At 45.3% G+C, this 13,110-nt stretch overlaps 1 protein-coding gene across 1 annotated transcript in view; it reads left to right on the top strand.

Moving 5' to 3' along the window:
• The window catches only part of DNAH3 (dynein axonemal heavy chain 3), a 166,877-nt gene that overhangs the window by 130,399 nt on the left and 23,368 nt on the right, over window positions 1–13,110 (top strand). Inside the window, 3 exon segments of the mRNA XM_032591638.1 lie at window positions 1,469–1,651; window positions 7,226–7,424; window positions 10,497–12,638. Of these exon segments, the coding sequence (XP_032447529.1) occupies window positions 1,469–1,651; window positions 7,226–7,424; window positions 10,497–12,638 (2,524 nt within the window).

Here is a 13,110-nt window from a genome sequence, read left to right as displayed (position 1 = left end):
AGCAAAATACCTGGCATATGAATTAGTAATTAATTTGTGCTTGGAGCCACTTGAAAAACCATCTAAAATGAGAGCTGTATAAATGGATGGATTTTCAGCACCAATAAAGAACTGAGCTAATTGAGGTTCGCAGTAGGTTGACCTGCCGCTGAGTACAGCAAACCCACTAGCACTACGACACAAGGATGGGGGATAACAGCAGAGGTGGCCTCCCTCGTTCTGTTCCTGGGGGTCCCTGGTTCTTAGAGAGGTTTTGAAAATTGGATTCTGTCCAGACAAGGGTGAGCAAACCATGTTGTTAGAGGAGCAGCAAGGCAGTCTAGACCAGAAAAGAGAATGATGGTGCCAGTTAACATTCCTTGAGCCCTTCCATATGACGGTGCTGTGTATGAGGAAAGTACTGTTACCATTTCCATGTTACACACAAAGAAACCACGATGCAGAGAGACCAGGAGACTTGCCAAAATCACACATGCAGGCTCGTGAGTAGCCAGTGTGAACAGTCAGGCCAAAACTGAAACCCTGTTCTGCATGATTCCAGAACCTGTGCTCCTAATCAGGCTAGCATGCTGTGCTTCTCCCACATGTTTGTGGTAGCAGGATTATGAAACTTTCCTCAGATATGCATCTGAGCTGCCTTAGAAGGTAGAATCAGGGCCAGTAGGTGAAAAATGGCACAAATGTCCTGAGAGGGAGTGAGCCCTCCACCATTAGAGGAACTCAAACGGAGGTCAGAAAACTACTTGACAGGAATGCTCTAGAAGGCATTGACTCTTGGAAAAAATGACCTTGAAAGTTTCTTCTACCCTAGGTATCTCATGTATGCTTCCTTCACAGACTAAAAAAAAAAAAAAAAAAAAAAAAAAAGTAGGAGTTTGTTTTTTTTTCTAACTTGCTTCTGTTTTATCTCTCCCTGCCCCCAACACTGAAATGTAGGTTCAAGAGCACAGGAGGAAACTGTACCTTTTATTTTTTTTTTTCAACGTTTATTTATTTTTGGGACAGAGAGAGACAGGGCATGAACGGGGGAGGGGCAGAGAGAGAGGGAGACACAGAATCGGAAACAGGCTCCAGGCTCTGAGCCATCAGCCCAGAGCCTGACGCGGGGCTCGAACTCACGGACCGCGAGATCGTGACCCGGCTGAAGTCGGACGCTCAACCGACTGCGCCACCCAGGCGCCCCGGAAACTGTACCTTTTAAAAAAAATTTTTAAGTTTACCATTTTATGTCTAGTGCCTAGCACCTGTACTTGATAATTTACAGTACATAGTATGAATTCAGTAACTAAGTATTGAAAGATCAAAGAGAGAGACTCCAGCCAACAAATACATACCCAGGACCATGTTAAAATCATTAGTATTTTCTGCATATATCATAGGTTGGAGAATGGTTTCAACTCTTGCCAACCATGCCATTCTCAGTGATGATAGAGCTGACGCTGCCCCCCCCCCCCCCGCTTCTTGCTAGGTGGCAGTTATGCAAGTAGAACTGACTGCTCTCCAGCCTCAGCTCATCCATACCTCCGAGGAGACCGCCAAGATGATGGTGAAAATTGAAGAGGAGACAAAAGAGGCTGATGCCAAGAAACTTCTGGTGCAGGCGGATGAAAAAGAAGCGAACGCTGCTGCTGCCATTGCTCAAGGAATCAAGGTATAAAAAGCCAAAGAGGAAAGGGAGGGAACCAGCATTTTCTGGGTTCATCCATGATCTCACAAGAGCCTAACAAAGTCCTGCACAGTGTATGTGGTCGGACCCATCCTGCAGGGAAAAGTGGGGTCTGAAGAAGACAACTGACTTTCATACATCACACAGCTAGTAAGTGGTGAAGCAAGTCTTTGTGACACCTGGCTCTCTCCAGGAAGCATTACTGTTTTCTGAATATTCTCCATCTCACTCAGAGTCAAGACCTACAAGACCCAACATGATCTAACCTCATCTCATTACCTTCCCTTCATTCACTCTGCTCTGGCCACTCTGGCGTCCTAACTATTCCTCGGATAAGTGCAAAGGCACACTCCCACCCCAGGGCCCTTGCACTGGATGTCCCTCTGCCTGTCTCCTCCACCTCCATCATCTTTTGCTCAGATGTGCCTGGTATGTTACAGGGGTGGAATAAATCATTGTCGAATAACAGAATGTTGAACCTAGAAGATGCCACTTGAAGGTGATTCTTGTATCAAAGAATAGCCCTGGGCAGGGCTTCACCTACATTCTGATATTAGAAGAAAATCTGATTAACATTCATGTGATGCTATATATTTCTCAGCCCTTTCAATTGCACAATTCCATTTGAGTGTCACAACTGCCTTGGACTTGGGAATGACAGGTATCAGTATCTGAGAGTTAATGACATTGAAGTTCAGTGGTGTAGTGATTTCTCAGAGTTGCACAGCTAGTTAGTGGGTTTAGCGCTGTTGGCACTTAGCTCAAGATAATTGTCCCTATTCAGAATTAGAAAATCCTTTTGACCATTCTTCATAAAAGAGCTTGAATAGGAAGTAGCTTATGTCTGGATTCTAGGTTAAATACATCATGGGGCACCTTCTTGAAAAGGACAGGTGTTATAGACTGGCTTTTCTCCAGTGAGTCCTGAGACCTGGCCTCTCATAGGTTCCTTTAGATCCAATACCTGATCTCAGAGTCACACAGTGAAGGCCCTGGGTGAGAGAGGTGTGCTCATTCATGTCCCAGTGGCATAGACAAGAGGCCACTGGAACCATAGAAGATGGTGACCACCAGGAACCATAATCCAGCAGGTGTTTTGCCATTCTGTGACAAGATGATAGTAATAGCTACTACTCTTAAGCACCACGGTGGTTTCTTGCAGTCCTTCATTTAACAAATACTTACTGAACACTTGCTGTGTGCTAGTGCCTTTCCAGGCAGTGGGGGGTGAAGAGTGAACAAGACAGACAAAATCCCTCCCCTCATGGAGACTGTATTCTCTCATACTTGATATACCATTGCCTTTTATCATTGCAACAGCTCTGCAAGGCAAATGATACCATTCCCAGCTTACATATAAGGAAATTATGGTACTGGAACTTAAATGATTTGTCCAAGGTCATGTGGCTACCAAGTGACTGAATTTGGGAGTGTATATTTACCCTGTGACACACACAGTATTTTTTTTAAGTCTGAAGCAATCTTCAACTTTTAAAAATTAGGAGATTTCAAGTAAAAATTGTGAATGTTCAGTTTTTCTTGGGGAAAAAAAATCAAGCATTCTGGCAACATTGGACCTGCATTTCTGGGTTACACCCATCAGCAGTATTGAATAGATGATGCCCCATGTATCTTCCAGTTCCCCAAAGCCCCACCCAGCCCACTTCCCACAGTCACATCATGGGCCTGGCCCCTGTAGGCACAGGAATTTGCAGTTCCTCCGTGGTTTAATATTATAATTGGGCACATCAGGCTCAGTATTTTTTCTGTCCCTTTTCTAACCTCAGTCTTCTTGCCTATTAAGTGAGGATAGTAAGAGAAAAACAGGTAAATTTTGTAGCACATGTCCAGCACACAGAGTTTAGTGGTGCATATTCTCCAAAACTGTTCTTTACCTTGTACCAAGTGGATTTACCTATTTTTTTTAATTTTTTTTTCAACGTTTATTTATTTTTTGGGGGACAGTGAGAGACAGAGCATGAACGGGGGAGGGGCAGAGAGAGAGGGAGACACAGAATCGGAAACAGGCTCCAGGCTCTGAGCCATCAGCCCAGAGCCTGACGCGGGGCTCGAACTCCCGGACCGCGAGATCGAGATCGTGACCTGGCTGAAGTCGGACGCTTAACCGACTGTGCCACCCAGGCGCCCCATGGATTTACGTATTTAATAAAGGACAGCCTCTTTCCAAATATGGGTACCATCACTGGATTCTACTCCACAATGTCAGGGGAAAACAGGGACTTGCTGGAGCAGGAGGGAGGGAGGTGACATGGAGACGGCCCACCACACCCATTCCTGGGCAGTAAACTGCTACTTTGGGTTTCAGTGTCAAGGGTAAGGTCTGATGTTTTGTCATGTCATCCCTGAGTGTCGGAAATGACACCCTGGAGGTGAGTCAGGAGGTGTACCCAGGAAGGAGGAAGATGCTGTGCTTGCTCTGAGTTTTCCTGAGGACCAGAACCCCTCCTTGAACTTCTCAGAGCTACAGTCCCTCTCTATACAAGGATTATAATTTCCTCCTATCTCCTCCCACCCCTAGAAAGGAGGTAACCTGGGAAAGCCCCCAGTGTGGTGGCCCCTGCAGCAGAGAGGCTCAGCCATGCAAGTGGAATCTATCCAGGGACAGTGAGGAGACTGGCAGAGAAAGAGGCCCAAATACTTGCTTCCCAAGTACAATAGTTCACTTACAGCAGTCATTTCTTTTAAGTGAATGAGTCATTTCTTTTCCCCCTAATGAGGATAATAACTGATTCCAGAATTGCTGCAGAGTTGATTGTGTTTCTTGAGAGTGCACCGTGCTTTATACCTTTCAAAGGGCCCTGCTGCTCCTTGAATTGCTAAGCAACTGGGGTCATTTTTAATCAATGTTTTTTATCATAGAAACAAATGATGTAACAGTAATAACACGTATGAAAGATTATTTAAGAACTCAGCTTTAACATCTTTTTGATTTCCCAAGTTTCCTTCTAGCCCCTGTCTATACACATGGATAGTTTTACATTATTGCAGTCATAACATAATTGCAATTTGCATCATGCTTATTTATTTCCTTAACATCCTATCACACCTGTTTTTTCAAAATGTCATATAATCATTTCAGTGACCATTTTAAGTAAGTTCTCTCATCCAGTAGCCATTCCCCCATTGGGCACCAAAGTCTGTTCCTTCCTGCCATGTTTTCGGTTTCGAGAGTGTAAGCTGGAGTCTCTCAACAGAGCTGTGTGTCAGAATCACCTCTGGAGTTTTAAAAAGGCGGTGCCGAGGCCTCGCCCAGATTGAATGAATCAGAATCTCGGGGCGTGGGGCCTGACCCTGAGGATGGCCTTAAATGTCCTTCGGTGACTCTGAGGCAGAACCAGCGTTGAGAATCACTGTACACACAGTCTTATAATTAGAGCCTTTTTGCATCACTTGACAAACAAGCTTGCTGGTACCCAGGCCTTGCTCCTTAGGAAAGGGAGCAGAGCTCCTGGGCCACTGGAGGACAAGAAGCATGTACGGGCCACTGGTTGTCTGGCACATGATAAGAAAGGAACATGAACTATTGGTGGCACCTGTGGGAACCTGGGATTATTGAAATTCCACCAAGAATCCAAAGCTGTGGCTGAGCCAACACCTTTGTTCTCCTCTGCCACCAACTTTATCTGAAGCTGACCATGAGAAACAGCAGGCTTTGGTTTCAGTTCTTTTCCTCTTGCATTGCACTCTGGCACTTATCCTAGGACTGAAGAGGGAGCAAACTGAGTTACCCCTGGGACTGGGCCATTTTTGCCATCTGAAGCGGAGCATTTCATTTTGATATTGGGAACATCTGACGTGGTTCATGGAGGGCATGGGTGTTGTTTTAGTATAATAAAGCCAAACAAAACATTGATGGAAGTTTATTTAAAAATCAGAAAACCTAAAATAAAAAATCCATGATATACACACATGAACATACATACAAGTGCATGCAAGAAGGTGATGCCACCTTTATTTTGTTTGCCTACAATACACCTGTGGGATATGGACTTCAACACATGTTGCTTTGCCTGAGAATTGTTGTTCTCTTGTGAAGCTTCAATTCAGCTGTGGCTGTGTGACCATTTGTAGGGCAGGGCAACCAACAGAGTATTCACAGAGTGTGAACCAGGGTCCCAAAGTTGGAGCTTCATGACCGGGGCTAACTCATTTTGCCTACTGAGACCTTGTTTTTATTTTTATTTGGTAATTGGATTACTAAATAGCCTATAAGGTCCCTTCCAGTTCTAAAATCTTACAATGCTAAGCTTTCTTTAAAAAAAAATTGAGGGGCGCCTGGGTGGCTCATTCAGTTAAGCATCGGACTTCAGCTCACATCATGATCTCATGGTTTGTGGGTTGGAGCCCTGTATCAGGCTCTGTGCTGACGGCTCAAAAATGAATAAACATTAAAAAAAATTTTTTAATTGAGACTTAATTCACATACCATTAATAGCTACCTTTTTAAAATTTATTTTGAAAGATAGAGACAGAGAGGGTGGGGAAGGGCAGAGAGAGAGGGAGAGAGAAAATTCCAAGCAGGCTCTGCACTATCATCACAGAGCCTGATGTGGGGCCTGAACTCATGAACCATGAGATTATGACTTGAGCTGAAACCAAGAGTTGGATGCTTAACTGACTAAGCCACCCAGGTGCCCTCCACCTGTTTAAGTTATGCAATTCAGAGGTGTTTAGTACAGTCACAGAGGTATACACTTATCACCATTAATTCTAGAACATTTTTGTCACCCCACAAGAAACCTAAACCTGTTAGCAGTCACTCGTCATTCCTCTCTCTCCCCCAGCCCTTGACAACCACTAACTCACTTTCTGCCTCTATGGATTTTCCTTTTCTGCACATTTCATGTAAATGGAGCCATATAGCAGGTGGCATTTTGTGTCTGGTTTCTTTCACTTAGCATGTTTTCCATGTTGTCACATGAATCAATACTTCATTCCTTTTTATGACTGAATAATATTTCATTGGATTAATCTCTGTTCCCATTCCTCATCCTTAAACTATTGCCTTAAACTCCACCCTATCCCCAAGCTTCACCTTATCCCTGACTCTACCCCTGCCTCATCTCTGAGCTACAGTACATCCCGGACCTCACCCCATCCCTGACCCTCCCCCACCCCTCCTGCCTATTTTTCCCCCAAGCTTGCCCTAATCCCCTTCCCAGCTGTCACTCAACCCCTGGGCCTCATCCTTTACTCCATTTCTCAACCCATCCTTGATCAGTGGGTGTGAAGTTACCCACTGCATATATCTCTTGGGAACTTGTTTAGAATCCAAAGCTTGATTTTTTTTTTTTTTTTAGACCACAAATCAGGTGAATTCTCAAATGTCCAAGGCATCAAAACCACAGCCCTGAAAAGCCATGGATGCCTGCCTGCTGCCACTCGTAGTTAGAGCCACCCTCCTGTGCAGAACTCCAGGAGGGGGCACCGTCCTGGAAGGACATGGAGGGGCAGGAAGAGCCTCTTCCAGCTTCCTCCAAGAGGTGAGCGCCTGGTGTGCCAGGCACTCATCCCTCTCTGTCCCTGTGCTGCCCACAGAATGAATGTGAGGGGGACCTGGCAGAGGCCATGCCGGCACTGGAGGCTGCACTTGCTGCCCTGGACACCCTGAACCCAGCAGACATCTCACTGGTGAAGTCCATGCAGAACCCGCCCGGCCCTGTCAAGCTGGTCATGGAGAGCATCTGCGTCATGAAAGGGCTAAAACCAGAGAGGAAGCCGGACTCCAGCGGCAGCGGTAAACCCCTTCAGCTCCCATCCCTCCCAGCAGCCTTCACAGGCTGTTTTCCCTGGCAGGAGGGGTACCACGCCCCCACCCACCACCCCAGGCCTGCAAGCAGGGTCTGGAGTCCCAGAAGAGATCAGAAAGGTGCCAGGAGGTGCATACTCATCCACACAGCTGTCTCCTTCCTCACTTCTCTCAATCAGTAGGGAAAAGGCAGGCATCTTTAGGCAAAGCTGAGCTTAGTCAAGGCCCCTGACTGAAAATCATTACAAAAATGAAGGCTGCAGAGACAAAAGGCTGACACAGAGTAGTGTGTGGTTGTGAGGGTGAGAAACAGAAAGAGCTAGAGAAAGAGAGAAACTGAGAGAAAACCAGAGAAGGAAACGCAGAGAATGAGACCGAGATACAGGGAGATGGAAAGAGATAGGCACCTGGACTCACACGCACATGCTCAGGCATGCATATGTGCACAAAGAGATAATGAACTGGGCGAGATGTGAGGAAGGAGGAAGGCAGAGGGAACAGAAGAAGAGCTAGAAACAGTTATAGGCAGAGAGAAAGGGGCAAAGGGAGGAAGACAAGGAATCAGAGACTTGGGCATAAGGGAGGAAAGAAAGCTCCTCATATAAGTAAACCTAGAAGCATTAGTAGGTGAGTATTTGTCCTCCTTAAAATCCAAATTACATGTAGAACTTTGTATTATTAATAACAGTGTCTTAGAGCTAAACAAGGACTTTAAGAACCCATCTCAGTAATTTCCCTGCCTTTTGAATCCTCCTGTCCTGGGAACAGCCCTGATCTTCCTCCATTCCTTCTGAAAGGTTCTAAATCCCTGATCCCTCGTTCAGGAGCCTCTGGTTTCTGCTTCCCACTGACTAACATTTCTTCTTCCCTGATTGGTGGCAGGCCAAAAACCACATGAAGAAGATAGAGGTGATCAGGAATGGACAGGCAGGAAGTGGACTTCACAGGAGAATCCCTTAGGGAAACAGCTGAGGTGTAATAAGTTGACTGAGTAAGAATGAGCTAGTCCAGCACTTCTCCACCCTGTCTGCACCCTAGAACCACCTAGGGAGTGTAAAGAATGCTGAAGCCCGTGCCTGCATTCCTAGAGATTCTTACTCCACTGGTCTTGGGGTACAGACCGAGGTGTGTGTGTGTGTGTGTGTGTGTGTGTGTGTGTGTGTGTGTATATATATATATATATATATATATATATATATATACAGCTTCCAGGTGATCTAAGGTGCAGCCAGGGTGGAGAACTGCCAAGATACGCAAAGTATGGCCAAAGTCACGAAAGTTCATTCTCTTCTTGGATCACTTGATCAGCACAGGACCCACCATTCTCCTTTCTTTTTTTTTTTAAATTGAAGTGAATTGTGTGTATTATTCATTTATCCCACACAACTTTAGCCAGAACATTAAGACGGAGCATAAGACCATTTAATTCATTTTGGGTACCTTGAATTTAAATGAACCAGATCATTTTCCTGAATGCAGACAAAAACCTTCATGAGAAATATTTGTTTGGTTACTGTGCTTGCATTAGAAACAGGACACATCTGACCTATTGTACTTAATATGATTCCTCAAGTATAACTTTTTTTGATTAACCTGAGGTTGGCAAGTGTTTACAATGCTGTGAGCCAAAAGGGCTTCTAACTCATTTCCAGCATGTCAACAAAAGGGATGCAGCCCCAGGTGGGATCAAGACTCACTCAGTCATTGGCAGGATGGGTGCTGAGGAGAATAAGGGCCCTGCTTTGTTTCTGGACAGGGCAAGGATGGCCTTTTCTATAGTTACATGCTGCTTCCCCACCCTTGCTCTTTCTCTTGAGACTCACTCACAGGGACTGATTGGGTACCATCTAGCCCACCTCCCAGTCTTCAAAAGGAGTATTCAGAGGCACCTGGGTGGTTCAGTCAGTTAAGCATCTGACTTCAGCTTAGGTCATGGCCTTATGGTTTGTGAGTCTGAGCCCCACATTGGGAGCCCCACAGCATGGATCCTGTTTCAGATCCTCTGTCTCCCTCTTTCTGCCCCTCCCCCACTCTGTCACTCTCTGTCTCTCAAAAATAAATAAAACATTAAAATTACAGGTTGGATAAATGATGTAAAGGGAATCAACATTCCAGCAGCTGAGATGAAAGAAAATGCTGGGGGAGGGATAGAGTAGCCCAGTGTAGTGATAGAAATCTGGGGAAAGCTCTCAGTGGAAGTAACTTTTAAAAAAATTGTTTTTAATGTTTATTTTTGAGGGAGAGAGAGACAGAGTGCAAACAGGGGAGGGGCAGAGAGAGAGGGAGACACAGAATCCGAAGTAGGCTCTATGCTCTGAGCTGTCAGCACAGAGCCTGATGTGAGTCTCGAACTCATGAAACGTGAGATATGGCCTTAGCTGAAGTCTGACATTTAACCCATTGAGCCACCCAGGTGCCCCTCAGCGGAGGTGACAATTGAACTGAAGTCTGGTTGAGAGCCAGCAGATACTATTTACAATCTAGGTCAAGGGCTTATGGTAGGGAAGCACTTAAGATCTTTGAGGAGTTGAAGAAGGTTCTGCCTGACTAAAGTCCAAGGAGCAAGGCCTCAAAGATGAGGTAGATGAGTTCAGTGGGCCTCCTGGACCATGGTAAGAATCTTAGATTTTTCTTTTTTTTTTTTTAATTTAGATTTTATATTTTTAGAGCAATTTTAAGGTCACAGCAAAATTGAGAGAAGGGTACAGTGATTTCTCATATACCCCTAACCACCCACACACATGCATAGCATCCCCTGTTGTTGTAACAGAGTGGTACATTTGTTAAAATTGATGAACCTATTCTGACACATCATTAACACCCTGAGTCCGTAGTTTATATTAGAGTTCACACTTGGTATTGTACATTTTATGGATTTGGACAAATATATAATGACATATATCCATCATTATGGTTATTAAACAGAGTATTTTCCTGCACTAAAAATGTTTGGTAGGACCTTGGATTTTTTTCCCCAAATATGAGTAGCCATTGCAAATCTTGAAGTCTCAGCCAGAATGTCTTAATAATAGTCCAATATCCATTTCTTGTTCCAAATAGGTAAAATGATAGAGGATTACTGGGGAGTTTCAAGAAAGATTCTTGGAGATCTGAAATTCTTGGAGAGTCTTAAGACATATGACAAAGACAACATCCCTCCAACGATCATGAAGCGGATCCGGGAAAGGTTCATCGATCACCCAGATTTCCAGCCAGCTGTCATTAAAAATGTGTCATCTGCCTGCGAAGGTCTGTGCAAGTGGGTGAGGGCCATGGAGGTGTATGATCGCGTGGCCAAAGTGGTGGCTCCCAAACGGGAGCGGCTGAGAGAGGCCGAGGGGAAGCTGGACGCACAGATGCAGAAACTGAACCAGAAGCGAGCAGAACTGAAGCTGGTGGAAGACCGCCTCCAGGCCCTGAATCTTGACTTTGAGGAGATGAACACCAAGAAAAGGACCTTGGAGGAAAACATTGAGATCTGCTCCCAGAAACTGATCAGAGCAGAAAAGCTGATCAGTGGTCTTGGGGGAGAGAAGGACAGATGGACAGAAGCCACCCGGCAGCTGGGGATCCGTTATACCAATCTAACAGGGGATGTGCTATTGTCCTCAGGGACTGTGGCTTACCTGGGGGCCTTTACAGTGGATTATCGGGCAAGGTGTCAGAAGCAGTGGTTGGCCCAGTGTAAGGACAAGGTCATCCCTGGCTCTAGTGACTTCAGTCTCAGCAACACATTAGGAGATCCTGTAAAAATCCGGGCCTGGCAGATTGCTGGGCTGCCCATTGACTCCTTCTCCATTGACAATGGCATCATTGTGTCCAATTCCAGACGCTGGGCCTTAATGATTGACCCTCAGGGGCAGGCCAATAAGTGGATCAAGAATATGGAGAAAGCAAATAAGCTCTCCGTCATCAAATTCTCAGATGCCAGCTATGTGAGGACGTTGGAAAACGCCCTGCAGTTTGGCACCCCCGTCCTGCTAGAAAATGTTGGAGAGGAGCTGGATGCATTTATTGAACCCATCTTGCTCAAGTCCACATTTAAGCAGCAAGGGGTTGAGTACATGAGGCTGGGTGAAAACATCATTGAATACTCCAGGGATTTTAAGTTATATATCACAACCCATTTGAGGAACCCACATTACCTCCCTGAAGTCGCTGTGAAAGTCTGCCTGCTCAACTTCATGATCACACCCTTAGGTCTCCAGGATCAGCTCCTTGGCATTGTGGCCGCCAAGGAGAAGCCAGAACTGGAAGAGAAGAAGAACGAGTTGATTGTAGAAAGTGCCAAGAACAAGAAACAGCTAAAAGAAATTGAAGATAAGATCTTGGAAGTCCTCTCCCTGTCTGAGGGCAACATCCTCGAAGATGAGACTGCCATCAAAGTTTTGTCCTCTTCCAAAATGCTGTCTGAGGAGATATCTGAGAAACAGAAAATTGCTTCAGTGACAGAAACACAGATCGATCAGACTCGGATGGGCTACAAGCCAGTGGCTATCCATTCTGCCACCATCTTCTTCTGTATCTCTGACCTGGCCCACATCGAGCCAATGTACCAGTACTCCCTGACATGGTTCATAAACCTCTATGTGCATTCCCTGGCTCATAGCAATAAAAGTGAAGAACTGGACCGTCGCATTGAGTACATCATCGAACATTTTACCCTCAGCATCTACAACAATGTCTGCCGCTCTCTGTTTGAGAAGGACAAGCTACTTTTCTCTCTCCTCCTCACCATCGGCATCATGAAAGAGAAAAAGCAAATTAATGAGGAGGTTTGGTATTTCCTTCTAACTGGAGGTGTCGCCCTGGACAACCCCTTCCCCAACCCAGTTCCTGAATGGCTGTCCGAGAAGGCGTGGGCGGAAGTGGTTCGTGCCTCGGCATTGCCCAAACTGAAAGGCCTGATGGAACATTTAGAACAAAATGCTGATGAGTGGAAGCTTATCTATGACTCCACCTGGCCCCATGAGGAGACATTCCCTGGATCTTGGAAGTTCCTTCAGGGATTGGAGAGGATGGTAATCCTACGATGTTTGCGGCCTGACAAAATGGTTCCAGCCATTCGGGAGTTCATCGCTGAGCACATGGGCAGTGTATACATTGAAGCCCCTACCTTTGATCTCCAGGAGTCCTACAATGATTCCAGTTGTTGTGCACCATTGATTTTTGTGTTGTCTCCAGGTGTGGACCCAATGGCAGGTAAGGGCAGAATGTTGTGTGAAGAACATAAATACCCCAGGATGCATGAATGGATGACAACAGCGTGTCCCTTCCAGCAAGAATCTCAAACTCAGATGCTTTGAAATGTGAACAGTTAACAGGTGAAGGTGAGGGTGAGGCCACTGAAAATTTCTTTTCCCACCTAAAGAAAGCAGCTCCTCTTCAGCCCCGAAGCACCATGCCATTCTGATAATGTGAGCCCAGGAAGGCTAGGTCACCTGATTTTTCAAGAGAAATCAGAAATGCAGAAATCACCCATTTTTATATCCTGATAACTCATTCAAATTCTTTCCTAAAAATTGTGAGGGCCAGACCAGGACTAGATTTAGCCTACTGGGTGGTAGTTTATCATCTTCATCCTAAATCATTTTCTAATACTATTGCCTCTCTAAATTAGGCTTTTCTCTTTTCTTTTAATTTTTAAATTAAAGTTTTTTTTTAATGTTGGTTT

The sequence above is a fragment of the Lynx canadensis genome, chromosome E3 (genome assembly GCF_007474595.2).
Source record: "Lynx canadensis isolate LIC74 chromosome E3, mLynCan4.pri.v2, whole genome shotgun sequence".
NCBI lineage: Eukaryota > Metazoa > Chordata > Mammalia > Carnivora > Felidae > Lynx > Lynx canadensis.
This window is presented reverse-complemented; position numbering and strand designations above follow the sequence as displayed.